General features: G+C 41.2%; 1 protein-coding gene across 4 annotated transcripts in view; it reads right to left on the bottom strand.

Annotated features, from left to right (window-relative positions):
- Window positions 1-22,020, bottom strand: part of EXOC4 (exocyst complex component 4) — an 828,468-nt gene that overhangs the window by 162,964 nt on the left and 643,484 nt on the right. For all 4 annotated transcript variants that reach the window (XR_009209424.1, XM_032761776.2, XM_032761777.2 and 1 more), the window contains one exon: window positions 16,068-16,204. Coding sequence is in view for 3 of the 4 variants with exons in the window: in XM_032761776.2 (XP_032617667.1) it covers window positions 16,068-16,204 (137 nt within the window). In the remaining variant the exon portion in view is untranslated. The remainder of the gene's footprint in view (window positions 1-16,067; window positions 16,205-22,020) is intronic.

Genomic DNA, 22,020 nt, shown 5'->3' with positions numbered 1-22,020 from the left:
AAAATGCTACTAACATACTGCCCTCAACAATAAATATGTTAGTACATATTGGAATGAACATCAATCCCAAAAGTAATCCCAAATATTCTAATTTGAAATACTGGCATTGATCAGCAATAAACAATTACCCTAAAGAAATTTTTTACTCAAGTGGCAAGTCCACCCTGACTAATTGCATTTATTTGTTTTTGATTTTCTGATAAACCAGATCATGTGGGTTACAGAATTCCAGGACATATCCAAATAGCCTCAAAAAAGGAGAGCTACATCTCCAACAATTATTCCATAGGAGAAGCAAGGTTAATCACCCCTACCAGAACCATAATGTACTCATTAATTCACAGCTCAGTGGGCCACAGACACAGCCATCTGTGTAACTATTTGTATCTGTTCCCAAGAGGAAGAGGAAAATAGGTGTACCTTTTGGTACAGGTGATGAGGCTGCCAAGAGAAAGGTCCACCCTCGAGATACAGCTGAGTGAATTTCATTCAGAAAACATCTGCTGGTGTCGCCTGGCTCTGATGTGTACCGCTTCCTCTCTGGAAGAGTTGGGAAGTGCGAGTGTGCATGGTCCCTGGACACAGCTGGGGTGCTGAATCTTTCATTAAGTAAACAACCAGGGGCAGGTGGGGCTAATTGGATTCAACTGTTTGGTGACAGCCAGGGCATGATGTTTGCTTTCCCAGACTGAATCTTTCAAGATACTTCAAAAACTAGGAGCCAAGCTCAACAAATGAACCTTGGACAAGGCTGGTGCAAATTAAAGTGCTGTCGTCCAATTTAGACTGTGAATGGCTGGACCTGCAGCAGACGAAACCGCAGTGAAATGTCCAGCAACACAAGTGATAACGACAATTAGGGATGCAAAGATAATAGTATTATGCTGCCAAATAAAACAAAACAAACACAAAACCAAAACCAAAAAGTCAGTTAAGATGGAGCAAGATACATAGGAAAAGAGGAAAGAAACATCAGAACATCTTTGACACCATACTCAATGCTGGTCAGAGAGCTTTATGATAGTGTATATGTCTACCTGAGAATGACAACTTCTCATAACTCTGGAGAAGGCCCATGGAAAACAGAAACCATCCAAGAGGACCAAGGGAAAAAGGCTTTGGAATGACAGTTTACAGAAGGTAACTCTTGGGGATAATTTACTAGCAACCTTTAAATAGACAAGTTCTCATATGAAGGATCATAACTGTCTGATACTTAAAAGATCAAGAAGAAAAAAATTATACTGTAACACAGGTAGTGGACCAAGAATTCATATAAAATCTGTCTCAGCTGGGTGCAGTGGTTCACGCTTGTAACTGCAGCACTTTGGGAGGCCGAGATGGGTGGATCACCTGAGGTCAGGAGTTTGAGACCAGCCTGGCCAACGTGGTGAAACCTTGTCTCTACTAAAAATACAAAATCAGCTGAGTGTGGTGGCACATGCCTGTGATCCCAGTTACTTGGGAAGCTGAGGCAGCAGAATTGCTTGAACCTGGGAGGCAGAGTTGCAGAGAGCCAAGGTCACACTATTGCATTCCAGCCTGGGCAACAAGAGCAAAACTCCTCAAAAAAAAAAAAAAAAAAAACTGTCTCAACTGTCAATGTTCAGATTTTTCTTATAATAAAGCAAATTTAAATATAGTCTATGTTTGAATATAATTAAGATCTTTATAAGCAGATCTCAGATCAGATGATTCCCTATTTAAACCTTGCATGTCTTCCAATTGAACTGAGAATAAAATTCAAATTCTCTAGCCTCAAGATCCTTTATCAGTTGTTCTCAATCCTGACTGCACATGAAAACACCTGGGAAGCATTTTAAAAATACATCAATGTCACAGTCTGAAGTGGGGCTCAGTCTGGATATGTTTTAAGCTCCCATGTGATTCTCATGTGCAGCCAGAAATGACCCAAATGATCCTACCCCTCTACCCGTCTAATGTCACTCAGTATTCATTCTCTTTGCTCACTAATAACCTGAATTCAAGCTAGTTCCCATCTTCGGACTTGCTCTTTTCTCCACCTGGAGTGCTCTTTCCCACATTTCCACGTGGCTCCTTCTCATCCTTCAGAACTGAGCTCAAACACCACATCCTCTGCGATGTCTTCCCTGAACCTACTCTCCTCACTTGAACCTGTTCTTTTTCAATCACATCATCCTTATTAATGAGAAATTTATTATTTATTTCCACTTGATTATTATCTAGTTCCCTCCATTAAGGTGTAAAATCCATGAAAGCAAGGACTTTACCTAGTCAATTCACTTCTTCACCTTTAGCCCTAGAATAACACTGGCTCCTAGAAGTGCTTAATAAATGATTTTTGAATGAGTAACAGATTGAAGGAATGAATGATATAACTGAAGCACAAAACACCAGGAAAATAACAAACGACATAAAAATATCTTTCTGAACCACACACTGCATGTTCTCACTCATAAGTGGGAGTTGAACAATGAGAACACATAGACACATGGAGGGGAACATCACACACCGGGGCCTGTCGGGGGCTGGGGGGCTAGGGGGCTAGGGGAGGGATAGCATTAGGAGAAATACCTAATGTAGATGACAGGATGATGGGTGCAGCAAACCACCACGGCACGTGTATACCGATGTAACAAACTTGCATGTTCTGAACATGTAGCCCAGAACTTAAAGTATGATAATAAAAAAATTAAAAAAACTTTCTTGTACTGTCTTATTATTGAATATCAATAATATCATCAATGAATTAATTTAAAAGTCAATAATACAAAACACCAATTGCAGCAACAATAAATAATTGTATTGGCTGACAATTTAGCCTTTTCCATGAGCTATGCATTCTTCTGAGCATTTGGCATATATTAACTTTTAATCCTCACAACCACCCTGTGTGGTAGGTACTATTATTACTTCCATTTGATAGGTGAAATACAGAGGCACAGAAGGCTGGGAACTTGATGGTGGTCAGCCAACTAGCAAGGTAGAACCTGAAATGAACCCAGACCCGCTGTTCTGCAGTCTATTTTCCTAGTTATTACACTGTCTCTCTAAAGCATGTGAAGCATTTTTCAGGTTTCTTATTTCCTGTTTAATTCCATTGCCTCTCCTTTGGGCTGAAGACTGAGATAGAGCTAGTGCTTTTCACACGTGCACTACCACTTTATGCTCTGTGGCCTTTGCCACGTTATTAACTTTTCTGAACCTCTGTTTCCTCATCTGAAAGGCAGAGAGAATCTAACTTAACAGAATTGTTGTGACAGACTAGATGAGCTATGACTATAAAGTCCCTTGCACAGAGACTATGTATTAATACTTTACTGAGTATTTATTTTCTTTCCAGTCTAGGTCCTTGTTACTTTGTGTCAAGGTCACTGCAACAGACTCCTATCTGATTATGGTAGAGTGAGCTGGGTCGGAGAAATGAGGACTGGCTGCTTGCTACAGAATTTGTAGGACAACTGGTTAGGTGGGCAGCATCTGTATTTGGCCAGAAGGGCAACCGATATGCACTGGAAAGGATGAGTGAAGGGATTCCCTTGATCAAAAAATAAGAGTGCAAGGCCTATACAGAGACACCATGCAAGACACTGCAGACAGGTGTGTGGAAAATGACATCGTAACTTCCAGAAGCTAAGAGTTCAGAGTAGTGATTTCTCCCTCCCTCCCTCCTTCCCTTCCTTCTTTCTCTCTCCTTCTCCTCCTCCTCCTCTTCCTCCTCCTCCTTCTTCTCTCTCTTTCTTTCCAGACTGAGTCCTCCCTGCAACCTCTGCCCGCCAGGTTCAAGCGATTCTCCTGCCTCAGCCTCCTGACTAGATGGGATTATAGGCACCTGCCACCATGCCCAGCTAATTTTTGTATATTTAGTAGAGACGGGGTTTTACCATGTTGGCCAGGCTGGTCTTGAACTCCTGACCTCAGGTGATCCACCCACCTCGGCCACCCAAAGTGCTGAGATTACAGGTGTGAGCCACCGTGCCTGGCCAGACCAGTGATTTCTAACCAGTAACACATGAGAATCACTTTGAGGATATTTTTAAACTAAACTTGCCCAGGCCCAACTCTCAGTGGATCTAGTATGGAAAATCCAGGATGTGTGTTTTGAAGTTTCCCCAAATAATCTTGATGTGAAGCTACAATTGAAAAACAATATTTTTTTTTTAAGAAAGACAGCTAAACCAATAACTAATGAAATAATATATTTTCAAAGTCTAAATTACAATACAATGGAATAAATACCAGCACAAAGTTATGCATAATAAATTATAGGAGCACACAATAAAAGCTCACTTGCTGAATGCCCTCTATGAAACAGATATTGTGTATATTTTATAATGTTTTTTGTACTTATTTTTTATTTATTTATTTATTTTTTTTTGGAGACGGAGTCTCGCTCTGTCGCCCAGGCTGGAGTGCAGTGGCGCAATCTCGGCTCACTGCAAGCTCCGCCTCCCGGGTTCACGCCATTCTCCTGCCTCAGCCTCTCCGAGTAGCTGGGACTACAGGCGCCCGCGACCACGCCCGGCTAACTTTTTTGTATTTTTAGTAGAGACGGGGTTTCACCGTGGTCTCGATCTCCTGATCTCGTGATCCGCCCGCCTCGGCCTCCCAAAGTGCTGGGATTACAAGCGTGAGCCACTGCGCCCGGCCCTTATTTAATGTTTAATAGAAATGAATATATATCAGTGTTAGGAGACAACATAGCTTCAAGAGACAGATCACAAGCTGGAGCTTGCAGAGGGTTTCCCTGGTATACGCCCTTGGCTGTTCTTATTACCAGGGGGTCCTTGCTCCCAGAGCTCCCAAGATGGTGGCTGGCCGCTTCCAAGGTGGTGGCAAGCCTCGTGTTCTCTGACCTGGGGTTCTTGGCCTCACAGATTCCAAGGAATGGAATCTTGGGCCGTGCGGTGAGTGTTATAGTTGTGTTATAGCTCTATTAGAAGTCGTGGGTCACAGAAGAGAACCGTGGAACCCAGTGACTAGTGTTCAGCTCGATTAGGACGAACCCGGACACTTAGCCGTGCAGGAACAATGGCAAGCCTTTAGCCCCATCGGGGGCGGCAATGGGTGCCTTGGTGGATCAGGAGCACAGCAGACACCCTGCCGGATCCAGAGGGATGGAAGTCAGCGGCGGGTCTGCAATGGTGGCAAACAGCAGCAGTGGACGGCAAGCGAAAGCTCAGCTCCAGCCGTAACAAACACAGAGCAGAAGAGTGCAGTTCCAAGATTTAATAGAGTGAAAACAGAGCTCCCATACAAAGGGAGGGGACCCAAAGAGGGTAGCCGTTGCCGGGTTTATATCCTGATCATTGTCCCTCCTGCTGTGCTCTCAGGCGATAGATGATTGGCTATTTCTTTACCTTCTGTTTTTGCCTAATTAGCATTTTAGTGTGCTCTCTTTACTACCTGATTGGTCAGGTATGAGCTAAGATGCAAGCCCCGTGTTTAAAGGTGGATGCGGTCACCTTCCCAGCAAGGCTTAGGGATTCTTAGTCGGACAAGAAATCCAGCTAGTCCTGTCTCTCACTCTGAGGTTCAAAGTTAAGTTAGGTTGGCAAAAGCTCCAAGGCCAGCTCAAGGAGTCTCATTCCTATAGGACCCTGGCCTCTGGCTACACAGGAAACCTGAAGGGCTTCAGAAGCCACCAGAGCCCCTAGTGTCTAGTCTCTGCTATTTAGCACAGTGGAGTCAGTGAGATCATAAAACACCACTTTGATCATGTCCTCCTTCTTACCAAGACCTATGATAGCACTCTTTTACCTAATACAGGAAATTTCCCCTTTCCTTCCCATTTCTACCCAACTACACTGTCCACTCTAGTCACTGTGATTTCTCAACCTTTCTCCCATGCACCATGGTCATCCATGCTGCTCCACTGCTTGCTCGTCCTGTTCAGTCTGGCAGAAATTTCCTCAATGAGCAAACCAAGGGTCAACAAGCTGCCTAGCCCAGTGCCAGCTCTGATGTCTGCCTCAGCGAGTGCAGGCTTCTCCTCCTCTCACTCTTTCTTCATGTCCAACATGAGTTCTAGCTCCTCTCTGAAGTTGTGAAAGGGGTGTGCTAAAAGTAACATGCTTGTGTCCTAAATCAACTCAAACCAACTGAGCCTCTAACACTAGGGAAGAGGTTTTATTTGTATTCTCTGCCAGGCCCAACACAAGGCAGACAGCCCCCTTATCCCCCACCTCCAAGGAAAAAAATTGATTAATGAACTGATGCTAAATTGGAACAGAGAGAAACTTCCAAAAACTGTGATTTCCAATCTTTAAATTATTATTTTGGGACACATGAGCTGCTGGTTGGATCTCAGGACAGAGGACAGGCAAGGGGAGGGAAGCACTCTGCCTGGAAGTCGGCGACTCATGGGCCAAGTGCCTGATTCCTAATGTGGAGCAGTGCAGAATTCACAGCTGAGTTTCCCTTTAAGCCCCAAGGGGTGTGGATAATTAGGGAAAAGACTTCTAGCCCTCATTTCCCTTTTTAGGAAACCCCTCTTTATCCAAAGCATGTAACCTGACATTACCTAAGGCACAGTCTGTCTCTAGAGTGAGGTACTCATGGAAAGGTGATATGTTTTTCACCTTTCCTCAGATCTCTAAGCTCCCAGGAGCTGCCCGGGTTTTCATGGGAAGCTTGGAAAACAAGCCAACCCTCAGCAGAGGGCATTGTGAGCTTCTAGATTTGATGATTTCTCTGAAGGAGATCTGCTGAGGATCACATGGGAGAAAATCAGATTGCAATGTCTTCCTGCTCCCTTCCTCCTTCCCCAGTGTTATACCATTTTGGATCATTTGAATTGTATATGGCTTTCTATTTAAGTCAGTCATTTGCTGGCAGCAAAACTAGAACATTTCCTGTTTTTCCCCTCACTGTAATCAGGATTTGGCCATCCAAATTAGGACTGCCCTAATTACTCCTCAGCAGGTGCCAATCTGGGGGAGGGCAATAAATGGGAAGAGAGGAAGTAAGGACACTTTGCATCTTCAGAGTCATACAATAAGAAAACACTTTCTCTAGAAACCTCAATACACTGATTAACCAGCAGCAACAGCACCGTGGGGGCATGTGTTGTGCCTTTGAGTGTGCATTGTTGTATAACAACCAGAAAGATGATTTTCTATTTATTCCCTTTCAAAGCCTCACAGAATACTTTTCCCAATCCTGAGAAAAATTTAACCTAGGTCCATCATTCAGCAACTATGGTAGATCCCTCCCAGATAATCCCCTGAGATGTGACAGTGGGCACCAACAGGTGGACACCATTTCAGGGACTGTGGCTAGGAGAGGTGCCACAGCAGTAGAGTTTCTTACGGGAAGGAATCAAAATGCTCCTGATGACCAGAATATGTCAAAAACCAGCGCAATGGCCATGTTCCAGAAGTAGTAGTCCAAGGGAGATAGAATTTTGCTGTTTGGATAAAGCAGTAAAATATGAATGACAGAGAAACAACACAATTCCTATAGAACGGACAGACAGCGCGGGCAAACTATCCATGTTCCTGCCTAAACCAATCACTCCAGTTGTGCACCCCTCCTCCACCGCTACTTCCCTGGCCAAAAACATAATTTCAGGGATTTTCCCCTTTCCCTCTTGCATCACCAAATTTCCCTTCTTCCCAAGTCCTTTTCTTCAAATACAAATATGTATTTATTTCTTCTATTTAAGAAACACATAAAACAAAAAAACCTTCCTGTGACCTCATTTCTCCAGCCACTATGCCATTTCTCTGTTCGCCTTTGCCACAAAACTTAGTGTAAAAGTTTTGCCTCTATTTACCATTCCTCTACTCCCAGTCTCTTTTTTAAGGCCATGCCAGTCCAGTTTTCATCCCTACTACTCCACAAAAACATTTACATTTATCATTCAGTCCATGCTACATTTATCACTCAGTCCGTGCTGAGTTCTAATGCTGGCAACACTACAACACTACATTTTCTAGATTTTCCTCCTCCTTCACTGGCTGCTGCTTGTCAATGTCCTTTGATGGTTTCTCGTCATCTTGCAAACTTCATAAAGTCCACGGTCCTCTTCTTTGCCATGAGTATACTCCCTCCTGTGAAGATTTCATCTAGTTCCATAATTTTAAATTCTACTTAGCTATACTATTTATATGTTGACAGCTGCCAAATATCTATCTCCAGGCCAGACCTCTCTTGTTTTGATGCATATGTCCAACTCCCTCCCCCACATGGCTAAGAGACACTCCAAATTTAAGCCCTGATCTGCTTGCCTAGACCTGCAGCATCCTCTGTCACAATAGCTGGCAACTCCATCCATCTTTTCACTGCTCAAATATAAAATCCCGAGAGTTATTTTTGACACCTTTCTTTCTCTCACACCCTATCTTCAATCTGGCAGGGAATTCAGCTGGCTGGTCCTTCAAATACATTCAGAGTTCACCCAGTTCCCTCCATCTCTGCTGCTACCAACAGTGCGAAGAGTCTTCATTTCTCACCTGGGTTACCACTCTGGCCTTTAGGTGGTCTCACTGCTTCCATCCTTTTCTCCCTAAAGCCTATTGTCAATACTTAAAATTTAAAATATATGTAAGATCATGCTGCTCCTACGCACAATCCTTGTAATGGCTTCCCATTTTACTCAGAGTAGTACTCAGCACCCCTAGAGTGGCCTGCTAGGACCTCCATTCCCTCTTGGTGATCCTTCAATACCCTTCCTCCTCTCGCTCACTTTACTCCAACCATGCTGGCCTCCGTGCTATTCCTTAAAAGTGTCCCGAAGAGTCCTGCCTCCTGGCCTTTGCCCTACGCCAGCACACTCTTCCCAGGTGGCTGGTCAAACTCTTTCAACTCCCTGGAGCCTTTCCTCTAAGCTCAACTCAACAGAGCCTCCCTGGGGCATCCTATTTAAAACTATAACTGCTCCTCTCACACTCCTGAGTCTATCTACTTTACTCCATTTCTCTTCTCCACAGTACTTACTATCTTCAAAAATTCTTTTTTTGTTTTGTTTTGTTCTGTTTTTTGAGACAGAGTCTCATTCTGTCGCCAGGCTGGAGTGCAGTGACGCAATCTTGGCTCACTGCAACCTCTGCCTCCCGGGTTCAAGCGATTCTCCTGCCTCAGCCTCCTGAGTAGTTGGAACTACAGGCACCCGCCACCACACCTGGCTAATTTTTTTTCATTTTTAGTAGAGACGGGGTTTCACCATGTTGGCCAGGATGGTCTCAATTTCTTGACCTCATGATCCGCCCGCCTCGGCCTCCCAAAGTGCTGGAATTACAGGTGTGAGCCACTGCGCCCGGCCCTAAAATTCTTTATATTTATGTATTACATTCATTTATTGTCTATCTCCCCTCTCCCATCCACAACAGAACATAAACCCCATGAAAGCAGATATTTAATCTGTTTAGTTCACTGCTATATCTACAAACTCTTGTACAAGCAGTCAATAAATATTTGTTGAATAAATGGAATTCTAGAAACCAAGTGAATGAATTGTTTTAAAGATGCAGTGATCCACTGTGTTTGTTAATGGTTATTGAGATCAAAAAATTCCTGAAAGGTTTAACAAATTTAGGGAAGGATCTTGTGATGCTGAAATAATTCAAAGCATCGAATCACAGAACCACTGCTGATCATTTTGAAGGTATCCTGACACACAGGAAAAAATGCCTGGGAGCAAATCCCTGATGTTCATAAAAGAAAAGCAATGTAAATTACAGAAATGGGGTGAATTTGGAATTGTAGGCAAAATTCTGAACAGACAATTAAAACATAGTTCATGAATAATTAGAAAGTGGTACTCACTAGAGGCTAGGAGGATCTCACAAAGAATAGGTCACATGATCCTTTCCTAACTGACTGGGGGTGGTGGTAAATTTGGCTCTTGGTTATCTTGATCTTGTTTCCAAAGGTAATTTGAAAGCTGCCCAAGAAGAGAGTTCTTAAGGAATGGTTCAGTTGGGAGAAGTGGGTCCTAACAGTAAAGGGATGGGAGGATTCTTGAACAAATATCTAGTGTTGTCCATAACAGGCCTGCATGCCCATCTTGGGTGGACATGAGGAAGGGTTGGCTGCATTAAAAGAATCAGGGCCAGGCACATCACGAGGTTAGAAGATCGAGACCACGGTGAAACCCCGTCTCTACTAAAAATACAAAAAAATTAGCAGGGCTTGCTGGCGGGCGCCTGTAGTCCCAGCTACTCGGAGAGGCTGAGGCAGGAGAATAGCGTGAACCCGGGAGGCGGAGCTTGCAGTGAGCTGAGATTGCGCCGCTGCACTCCAGCCTGGGAGACAGAGTGAGACTCTGTATCAAAAAAAAAAAAAAAAAAAAAAAAAGAATCAGGCTGGGAAGACACCAGCAAGAAATCTGATCAATCTTTTATAGGGCAGATTATGAAATATGTGGAATACTGTCATGGGAACTGGTAAAGACAATCACTGTCATTACCATTATTATCATTATCAAAATAGCAGCAAATCATTTTGGGGGGAGCATATCACTTCGCTAAAACCAGTTATAAAAAATGGACATTTTTTGAGATAACCCTTTGAGGAAAGGACTATTATTACCTTTTTGCAGATGAGGAAATCAAGGCAGAGAGGCTGAGGAGCTTTTCAGGGTCATATAAGTAGTAGGTAGAAAAGCTGGCATTTAAACTTAAGCTGTAGGGCCTGCTCTTGAGCTAAAGCCCAGGTTCCTCGTTAGAAAAACATACAAACTCCTGAGGCACTAAGTAATATACAGATGTCAACATACAAGGAAGTGTCAGGAGGTATAGCTCCCAAATTCTCAACTTAATCCTATGCTGTTGGACATTTTTTCAATGACATGCATAAAAAAAAGATTGCTTATGTAATCAAGGAAGACAAGGAACTTACAGGAATAGCTAAGATTTTTTGATGACAGAATGAAAATTCAAAAATATCTCAATAGGCTGAAATGGTGACTTAAAAATAACATTAAATTTGGCCAGGCATGGTGGCTCATGCCTGTAATCCCAGGACTTTGGGAAGCCAAGGTGGGTGGATCACCTGAGGTCAGGAGTTTGAGACCAGCCTGGCCAACATGGTGAAACCCCGTCTCTACTAAAACTGCAAAAATTAGCCGGGTGTGTTGGTGGGCACCTGTAATCCCAGCTATTCAGGAGGCTGAGGCAGGAGAATCATGTGAATCTGGGAGGCAGAGGCTGCAGTGAGCTGAGATCGTGCCACTGCACTCCAGCCTGGGCGACAGAGTGAGAATCTCTCTAAATAAATAAATAACATTAAATTTAATGGGTAAATGTGAGATCCTGAATTTGTGTTTTACAAAAATCACCACAAATATAGCATAGAAAAGATAATACTAATTTCAATCAGTATTTCTTCTTCTATAGCCAATCAGTGGCCAAGTCTTATCAAGTTTACCTCTTTACCATCTCTTAATCTGTTCCTTCCTCTCTATTTCCCTTCCCTGTTCCCTAATTCAGGCACTTAATGTATCTCTCCCCTCTATCTCTATACTCTTGCTTTTCAAATCCATCTTACACAAAACTCAGAAAAATTTCCCTAAATCACAGGTATCCACATGGCACTCCATGCTTAACACCCACTCAGTGGCTCCTCGCTACCTAATTTAAAAAGGCAGAGTTCCTTGAGTCTGACATTCGCGATCCTCCAGTCTGACCCAAGCCTTCCTTTCCACATCCCAGACATTTATGACTTGCTTGTGCTCTTCTTCAAGCCTCTGTCTAATTCCTCTACATTCTTCACAAAGCCTAGTTCATATCCTTCACTAAGCCTTCCCTGTCCTCCTTTGTAATTTCTTCCTCCCACAGCAAGGCATTTTTACCTATCTTGCCATATTTTCTGTCATGAATTAATGCTGTGGATATACACTTTCTATTTCTTTGTCCCATATTTCCCTTTCTATTCTTCACCAAGAATATGAGCACATGCAAGGCAGAATCTTGACTGATTAATTTCTTTATCCCCACACACCCACACAGCATCTTGGTAACTGCTCAGTAAATACCTGACAAATGCAAGGATAGGACACACTAAGAAGCATTGTGTCCAGCACTGGGTCCTGAACAAGGAAAGTGATGGTGCTGCTCAACACCCAGAGTGCATCTGGACACTTGGTGAGGCTGAGGCAGTGGGAGAATCGCTTGAGGCCAGGAATTCGATCGAGACCAGCCTGGCCAACATGGTGAAACTCCATCTCTACTAAATAAATAAATAGAGAGTTGGGCATGGTGGCTTGTGCCTGTAGTCCCAGCTACTCAGGAGGCTAAGGCAAGAGAATCACTTGAACCCAGGAGGCAGAGGCTGCAGTGAGCCAAGATTGCGCCACTGCACTCCAGCTCCGGCAACAGACTCCGTCTCAAAAAAAAAAAAAAAAAAAGGGTACATCTGGAACACTGGGTATACTCTGGGGCACTCCTTTTTAAGATGGACACTGTCAAGCTAATGGGTAATGGAGAAAGATGACTGGGATAGTTCATAGACCAGGGCATACCAGAAACTGGGAGTGTTCAGTTTAAGGAGGGAAAACAAGACTAAATGGACTATGATAGCTATCTTTATATATTTGAAGGGCGTTCATAAAAGGATTAAACTGATTTGTTACCAGAGAAAAGAACTATGTCCAATGGACAGGAGAGTATCACTTCAAACTAAGAGAAAACTTCCAGATGAAAACTATTCAACAGCGACCAGTCTGCTTTGCAGATGCAGTGGCTTTCAGCCACTTGACATCTTGAGAGGCAGGAACATAAATGATTGGGAAAAAAAAATCACCCATGATGAATATGGTGCCAAGCTACAAGAACTTAAAACATGTCTTTCAAGACAACAACATCAATAATACAATATAAACGGCCATCAGTGGGATTTACATTCTAGAGACAACTTGACCTTATTGTGGTCAGGTTATGTAACATCTCCACTGTAATTAGTATTTATCAACATTATTATTTGTGAGAAAGTTACTGGGTGCCCATAATCAGATAACTTACTAGAAAAAGAGGGCATGCCCTACTTAAAAAAAAAAGCTTTAAATTTAATGGAGGTTAAACATAAATTTAAAATGTAATATTATTAAAATGCAATTATTTTAAAAATTTTGAACTTTTTAATATTTAAGTTTTATTTTTATTTCTTATTTTTTAGACAGAGTCTCACTCTGTCATCCAGTCTGGAGTGCAGGGGTGCGATCTCGACTCACTGCAACCTCCACCTCCCAGGTTCAAGCAATTCTCCTGCCTCAGCCTCCCAAATAGCTGGGATTATAGGCGTGCACCACCACACCTGGCTAATTTTTGTAGTTTTGGTAGAGATGGGCTTTCACCATGTTGGCCAGGCTGGTCTCAAACTCTTGACCTCAGGTGATCTGCCCGCCTCGGCCTCCCAAAGTGCTGGGATTACAGGCGTGAGCCACTGTACCAGGCCTAAGTTTTAATAGTTAAAATATTTTATTCTATTCTCTTTTGGTAGATGAGACGTTGGTTACTACCACTTTGGAGTCTGGTTTTGTAAAACTGAAAATCCAAGACTCTATGGCCCAGAAATTCCAGTCTCAGGCAATTAACCTAGAATAGTGGCTTTTACAATTGTTATTGGTGTATCCCTTAAAATAATTTTGAAAAACTATATTCTCCTTCCCTTTTTAAGTTGACATTTAATTTTTTTTAGCATGCAAAAGATATAAATTTTGGCATATCCTAAAGATTGACACTGTTAAAAATCACTATTTTAAATGTATCCAATGGCCAGGCACAGAAAGACAAATACTGCATGATTTCACTTATATGGGGACTCTAAAAAAGTTGAACTTATAGAAGTAGAGGGTAGAACAGCGGTTGCCAGAGGCTGGGGGCTGGGGGATTGGGGTGGGTGTGGGGTGAGGTGGGGTGATGTTGCTCAAACCATACAAAGTTTCAGTTAGAAGGAATGCCATTTTGAGACTGATTGAACACCATGGTGACTATAATTAATAATAATGTAATATATATTTCAAAATGCCGAGAGTAGATTTTAAATGTTTGCAGCACAAAGACAAGTATGAGAGGTAATGGATATGTGAATCAGATTGAATGTAATCATTTCAGAATGTATTCATATATCAGAACATCCAATTGTGCTCATTATATAATTATTATTTGTCAATTAAAGATTTTAAAAAAGTATCCAATGGAATCTCAATGCCATAGGGATTTGATACCCTCCATTATACATTTAAAATACATATGAACAAGCTCTTCTTTAACAGCTGGATATTTTTTGCTTTTCCTTTTTCTCTTTGAATTATTATTTCTATTTCATTTCCTCACTGGAATTTATCCTAATGAAATATATTTTTATGCTTGAAATTATTTTATTATTCCATTGTAACTTTTTACAAAAGACTATCTGTATAAATTAAAATCCAAAAACTTTAAATTTTCTGTTACCGCAAGACTAAATTTTAACTTTCTTTTGTTTGAATTGCCATTATAATTATTATTTAGTACACAACCAATTGACATAATTGTTAATTATATGTATGATTTTAACCTAAATATAAGTTTTGATAAATAATTATTGAACATAAAAGGTTATTGGGACTGCATCTCAATGAGATGGTTGTTGTTTAATTTGTCCATGTAACTGTGGATAATTCTTGTTGCTGGAATGAGGAAGGTTAAGCATTAATCTATGTTGTATTCCTCTGCCAAATTAATCTTCCGTAAACACTGCTTCCTTGCTCACTTATAATGATTCCCTATCTGCTATCCAACATGTACATTTTCAGAATCTTATTTTTTTATGACCCCTTTTTAGTTGGTCTTAATCTTCCTATTCAACATTATCTCCTACTAGATTCTCCTAGGAACTCTGTTCCAGTCAAACTACCACCTCATTGTCCCCTTTAAATAGTGGGCAACTGGGCCGGGTGTGGTGGCTCACGCCTGTAATCCCAGCACTTTGGGAGGCCGAGGTGGGCGGATCATGAGGTTAGGAGTTCGAGACCAGCCTGGCCAACATGGTGAAACCCCATCTCTACTAAAAATACAAAAATAGCCAGACAAGGGGGCGTGCACCTGTAGTTCCAGCTACTCAGGGAGATGAGGCAGGAGAATCGCTTGAACCCGGGAGGCAGAGGTTGCAGTGAGCCGAGATTGCACCACTGCATTCCAGCCTGGCAACAGAGCGAGACTCCTTCTGAAAAAATAAATGAATAAATAAATAAATAAAATAAAATAGGGGGCAACTGTCTTATTGCTTCCTCCATCCCTGCCTTTATGTATTCTCTCCGCCTCTGTAAATTTCATCAGTCCAGCACATACCTCACCTGCAAAACCATTCCCGACTACAACCCTTTCTCTTTCTTGTGTTTTGTTCCTTCTGCCCTCAGTCTATACTGTACAAGTAGCACCTGATTATGTACTGCACTTTACCTATCTATCCTTCATTATATATCACATATAATTTAGTATTTTTTTATACATTCTTTTCTTCCCTAATTGTTTCATGTCTTGTGAACCAGACCATAATTTGTTCCCATTATTAGCTTTCTTAGAGAGTTGCTATGATCTTTTCCACAAGCCCAGAGAGATTTTTTTGAACCTAGGGAAGGAAATCGAGGGATAACTGATGGTTTTCAAGTTCATAACAATGGTTTTTCATTGCTACTAATGCTGAAAACAGGGGTAACTGTTCTTTTGTGACAGTAGGAATGCTACAAATTAAACATCAGGAAGAATATATTTTTAATTAAAAAGAAACACTATTAAAGATTATTGAGAGTTTCAAATTGCTCTACTTTAAGGATCTTTTTAACCGCAAGATAGACTAACCAAGATCTGGAATTTCCTTGAGGAACATGGTCTTATCATTCTAGGTTTTCATGAACATCAAGGCTGACACAATCTGAGCCACTCACTGGCAGTCCTGGTGGCTGTGTCCCTTCTTCACTTTCATTCTCTCTGTTGGTCTGACTATACAAAGGTCTAGGAGACTATTTCCATGATGCATGTTCCCATCTCTTGACAAACTCAGAGATGATCCTTTTGGAAATTAGGCTATTGAGGCAATTTCACCAATCAGAACCACCATCAGGCTCAAACATTACTTTGCTTAGCCCCTAACAGAAGCTCTACCTGTAAGCTGCAGTGCAGGTGTCCTTGTACTCCTGGAGCTTCACACACACCATGTTGAGGAATTGATCTGAATATGCACTCAGGTCATGCATCAGGTTCAGGAGGTCTTGCACTGTCTTCTCCACAATGATTGTGCTCTGGAAATGAACAACAAAGAGAGGATATGAGATTTCTGCAGTCAAGTAACGTGTAGGACAAGGAAGGACAACTCCAAGTATGTCATAATTTACGGTACCTGAGCTTTCCTGGAAGAATGTGACATTTTGAAATATGAACTCAAAACAACAACCAAATAAGTATCTTACACAGCGCTGGTCTTCCCAAGACCTGAGCAAGTGTTTTCTCTGGAAGGACACAGAATAGGGATTTTCAAGTTGATATCATGGAATTCTTGACACTCACAAGATAACTGGCTTTTAAGACAGAAAATGCATATTCAGTTGGAGCCTGATTTATCACTCCAAGGCTTTTTGAGATTAGGGACCTATGACAGGCAGCACAAAGAAAAAACCTTCCATGATTTATTTTAAAAGTTTCAAAACCAGCAATCTATTCAGAATAACAACTAACATTTGTATTGTGTTTTACAGCTTGTAGAATGTTTTCACAAACACAGCATATGTTATCTCACTTGAGACTCACATAATAATCATGATAATCATGAACATTTATAGGGTTCTTACAAGTGCAAAGTACAATGATAAGCACTTTGTATATTTTATTTCGTTTAATCCGCTCAACACCCCTATCAGGTATATCCTATAATCATCCCCAGTTTAAAGATGAGGAAACAAGCTTAGAAAGATGAAATAAACAAAGAAGGAGCTCCAGGCTTTGCTCTTCTAACTATACCATTCTGCCTCAGAGCCAGACCAGAGTTCTGCTGCCCACAGTGCATTTTCTCACGAGATTACAGTGTTTCATATTGCTGTCACCACTGTAGGCGTAGGGTCCAAACACACGCAGACATATTTTAAAACTGAATTAAAAAAACTATCCGAAAGGAAAAATAAGCCCATCTTAAAGCTAGATGCCGAAAGCATTGTGCAGCAAATCAGTGTTATATCTGAAAAAGACGCATAGTCAACAAATTCTAAATCTTTGATTAAGAAAAGACTGAGTTGTTTAAACCATTAGTTCATGCCTCTTTCAAAAGAAGCAGAATTACACTGGGGTAAATATTAATCACAGGCTGAGCAGCTTGGAATCCTTCGGTCAATAACTGGTTTGTTGATTTTGTATTTATATAAAATTACATAGGCTATTGTATGCTTAGCCATAAAAGTATGCTTAAAAAAAATACTTTTCCAGTCTTGACAGTGAACTATGAAGAAATCAAAGGCATTTTTATTATGCTTAAATACAGATTATGGGGTATAGGGTTTTGGCTAATTATTTTCTAAAAGAATAAACAAAGGTGTATAGCTCTTCTCAACACAATGGGGGATTAGCTTGAATTATGAGTTACACTTGCATGCTTATTCAAGAAGATTTGGTGGTAGAAGTTTCTTGTCATCTTTCCCCTTCCCCTCATTTTTCCCACCCCAGTAAAATAATCAGAAGGTGAAAAGGAAGGAGCAGCTATATTCTATAAGGCAAACCTCATAGGAAGCCAAATTACAGTCTCTATAGAATCCCCACAAGTTCAACTTTCTTTTCTGTATTGATTTTAAGATTAAAGCACTGCAGCTTCACCCTGATCCATAATCCCATTCCTCTGTATTTGTGTGTGAGTGACAGGAATTGATTCTGCCTGGCTACACGTCCCTATGCTAAGAAGAATTTAAAATCCTCATCCTGATTCAGAACACAAGATATCCTACAACATGTGGGCAGCAATTAATAAAGGAGAGTGGAGTTCAGCCATCCTAACAAAGCCTGTTTAAAATCTAAAACATTGCAGGGAAGATGAGCATGAGGAGATTCCTCTGATTATTGGGAGAAAGGGCCTGGTTCTATTCCCAAGTATGCCATTGATAACCATCTCTGGGGTAGGTTTGGGTAGCCCCTTCCTTTCTTATGACTCAATTTAGTTCTCTAATAACCAAGGATAATTGGATTGCTCCTTTACTCTGTTGGCCCCCATGACTCATGCATTCAATTTGTGTACTGGTACTTTCACACTGGGCAAATACTGTGTAACTGCTCTCAAGTCATCTCAGGTGTATTCTGTCTTTCTGAATAGATTATCAGCCTCTCAAGAAGGATCAGCATTCCTCTTTTCTTTTTGTCCATCTCCCATCCTTCCCTTCCCTCAGTTGTTGACAATCTCTCAGGATTTTCAGGACAATACTATTAATAAAAGAAACTAGATTAATAATGTTAATATACAGAATAAATCTCCGAATGTCATATACATGAGGCATGTTAGACACAGACATCTTGCATTTTGAAATCTCCTTGGGTGGTTTGGGTTTGGTTTGTAGTTATTGCGAGCTTTCAGCTGATGAGAATTGTGCTGATAGCATCTGGAGGGGAAGGGATGACTGCAAACACCTCTGCATATCCACTGGAGGTCAAGGTTTTGGGGATGAACAGGAAGGAAGTACCAGCAGGGAATGATTAGAATGCCACGGTTTAATTCTAATGGTTGTGCTCAACACAGAGCCTCTGTGATGCTATATGATTACATACAATTTTCCAGCTATTTGGTTGGTTTACCTTGTCATGGTGGCACTCTGGATAATCAATCACTACATTCTCTTCAAGAAAAATGACACCGTAGTTTGCCAAATGATGGGTATTTTTACAGGGAAAAAAGTTTCCATTTTTCAAGAATTTATAACAATTTCCAAATCAGTGGCTCTGACAGATAAATGTTGAAAATACCAAATTTTTAACAAGGTCAATCCTGTTTTTATTTATTTGATCTCTTTAGCAATGCAAATGATTTACTGACACATTATTAATTTTGAGATTTGCTAATGTTGACTATAATAACTTCATAAGCAAAACCCTGATTTTCTTCATTATAATTTCTATTAAACAAATCATAAATGATTGATATTTGCTTAGAAACAACTCAATTCACATTTCTTGCAACTTATTACTAGGTAATAAAGTCTGTGCATGACATGAAAAATGAGAAAAGAAAAAATAAATCCCAGGACAGTTGATGTAATAAAAAAAATATTGCGGTGGAAAATAAACACCTAAAGTTTATTACAGGGATACGCTGGTAATCTAGTGAACCAGTTGTTTGGTTCTGCACTTAAACAAATTTCATCAGTGAATAAATAAAGATGATTGTACCTTTGAGAACTCGTCCACTGTTTGCCAGAATAGGGCTCTGTCTCATGGTACTAATATTCTGTTACAGAAAATCGGCTCCCAGTCCACATAATTTGGAAAATACTGAATTAAAGAAAACTGAAGTGGTGTTTTTACTGGAGGACTTCAGAAACCTTTAATATGCTAGAGTCATGATGAGTCTTAAAGAGGCCAATGCAGTATTCAGTCTTCCCTTAACTATCAAAGTAATGAAACCATTGTTCATAGCCCATCTTTTCACATCTACTGGAACAGCGTTTCATGGTTTGGGAACTTTCGCTAGTTCTCTGGTTATACTAATGAGGCCCAATGACATGCTTAAGGACACATGAGGAGTACCACTGTGAACAGGGTGAGCTTAATCAGGCCTCTTACTTCTCGATCCTTCCTTCTTAGCCCTTTCCTGAACACCAAGCCTCTTCAGTTCTGCCTCCTGCCTACCCCTCTAGGCTTCTGTCTCTCTTTTTAAAAGTTTTTTTCTCTGTTTAAATTATTATTATTATTATTTTCCTCTATGCTTCCTCTCCAGTTCCTCTGAACATGCCCATCTTTTGCTCCAACCACACTAAATTACTAGTGACTCCTTGCCTGCACCAGGCTAATTTCTGCCTCTGTGCCTTTGTGCCTCATCTTAGTGTCTGGAATACTATTCCTAGCTCATGACTCTCATCTTTGAAGAATCACCTCAAGGGTTACCTGCTCTGATTTAAATGCCCTTCTGTGCCACCAGAGGACCCTGGCATTTTGGCCCACGCTCTAACTGGAGTGTGGTAATCACTAGTTCAATTAGCTATCTCTTCCACTAGGCTGCTAATTCCTGTTGATCAGTGACTGTGCCTTCATATCTCTAACACCTTGCAAGGTATCTAGCATATTGCAGGTGCTCAATAAATATTTATTAATTTAATGCACATGCACAGCACTTTCAGAATAGGGTGAAATGAGAGAGAGTGTAATTGTAGTAGTGGATAAGAGCCTGATTTGGTAAGGCGAAATCAGACTACTGCCTCCTTATTACTACACTGTATCTTCTTTTTTTTTTTTTTGAGACCGAGTCTCAGTCTGTTGCCAGGCTGGAGTGCAGCAGAGTGATCTTGGCTCACTGCAACCTCCGCCTCCCGGGTTCAAGTGATTCTCCTGCCTCAGCCTCCCAAGTAGCTGGGACTACAGGTGCGTGCCACCACACCTGGCTAATTTTTGTATTTTTAGTAGAGACAGGGTTTCACCGTGTTAGTCAGGCTGGTCTCAATCTCCTGACCTCATGATCCGCCTGCCTCGGCCTCCTAAAGTGCTGGGATTATAGGCGTGAGCCACTGCACCCAGCCACTACACTGTATCTTAATTCCCATGGTTCTAAGGAAAGTCTTGGGTATTTCTACAACAGCACTCTTAACTTCACCTGATTGTATTATTTTCCATAATGGCAATTCATTATGTATGTATATATAACTGAATGTGCTCATTTTAACATTTTAAGACATAACTTCCCAATTCAAAATGTGCTGATTTTAAAGTTTTAAGACATAAATAAATTCACAATTCAGAAACAAAACCAAAACCAAAACAACTTTAGTTTGGCGAATGGAGTCTCTGTATCTGTACTGTTTTAGCTCCTGAGAGGATAGTTCAGAGATGCTGCTAAGAATCTAAGGTTCTATATTGGTCAGAGAAATATGTCTATCACTTCAGACACACATCTCCAGCACCAGCGCGAGCGCACGCACGCGCGCGCGCGCACACACACACACACACACACACACACACACACACACACAGAGTGTAGGGCAAGCACACCTGAGAGCAATAATGTAAACATCTCCTTAGAATGATCTTGTGTGGCTGATGCACCTGAATGTGTGTTCTGAGCTAGGTAATTTGGGAGTGGCTAACCTGGAGATTCCTTCCTTATCTAGGATAAACATCTGAGGCCCTGGCTGATTTCATGGAACACCAGCCATATGGGGGACTGAGGCCCCGAGTTTTGGGTTACATTAAGGTTGCCAGGTGGAGGTCATTGGTGGGAGGGTGGTAAGTGGAAATGCTCTATAAATTGCATGATGTTTGTAGGTGGTTGCGGTTTTCCTGCCCAGCCCGCCCCCACTGGACTCTCTCCCCTGTATGTAAGCCCATAATAAAACCCCATGTCTCCTCTGCTGGCTCTGGGTCTCTTCTTCGACCTCTTGAAAACTTGGTGCCTTTCCTATTGAGGTTAACAAGGGTTTGGAACAACAAGAAGCAATCGTGAAAATGGGGCTTCACAAATGTTTCAGTAAAACTTGTCATATCATATTGTCTTTCCAGTTACTATCAGCTCTAAGCTGCAGCTGGCTGTAAACAATGATAATAACTATGAAAACGACAGTAATGATAGAAGCCAAAAGGAAATATGCTTTCCATTTTTTAATCTATGCTTTGATTTGTATGATGTTTAAACTGTTATGAATGTGTCCTCTCTTTACTAAGATGACTTGCAAAAGGCTATACATCCAAGAGCTGGTGCCTGAGGAACTGCCACCTCTGCTCTCTTCCAAATCAGCCTCCACCCTGAACGCAGAGTAATCTTCGAAAATTCTACCTCCCACAGAAATGAGTGTTCACGTCAATCAAAAGACATGAACACAAATCTTCACAACAGTTTTATTTATTTATTGCAGTTCTAGCTTAATTTTTTTTTTTTTTCTTG

This window comes from Hylobates moloch, unplaced genomic scaffold (genome assembly GCF_009828535.3).
Source record: "Hylobates moloch isolate HMO894 unplaced genomic scaffold, HMol_V3 SCAFFOLD_1, whole genome shotgun sequence".
NCBI lineage: Eukaryota > Metazoa > Chordata > Mammalia > Primates > Hylobatidae > Hylobates > Hylobates moloch.
This window is presented reverse-complemented; position numbering and strand designations above follow the sequence as displayed.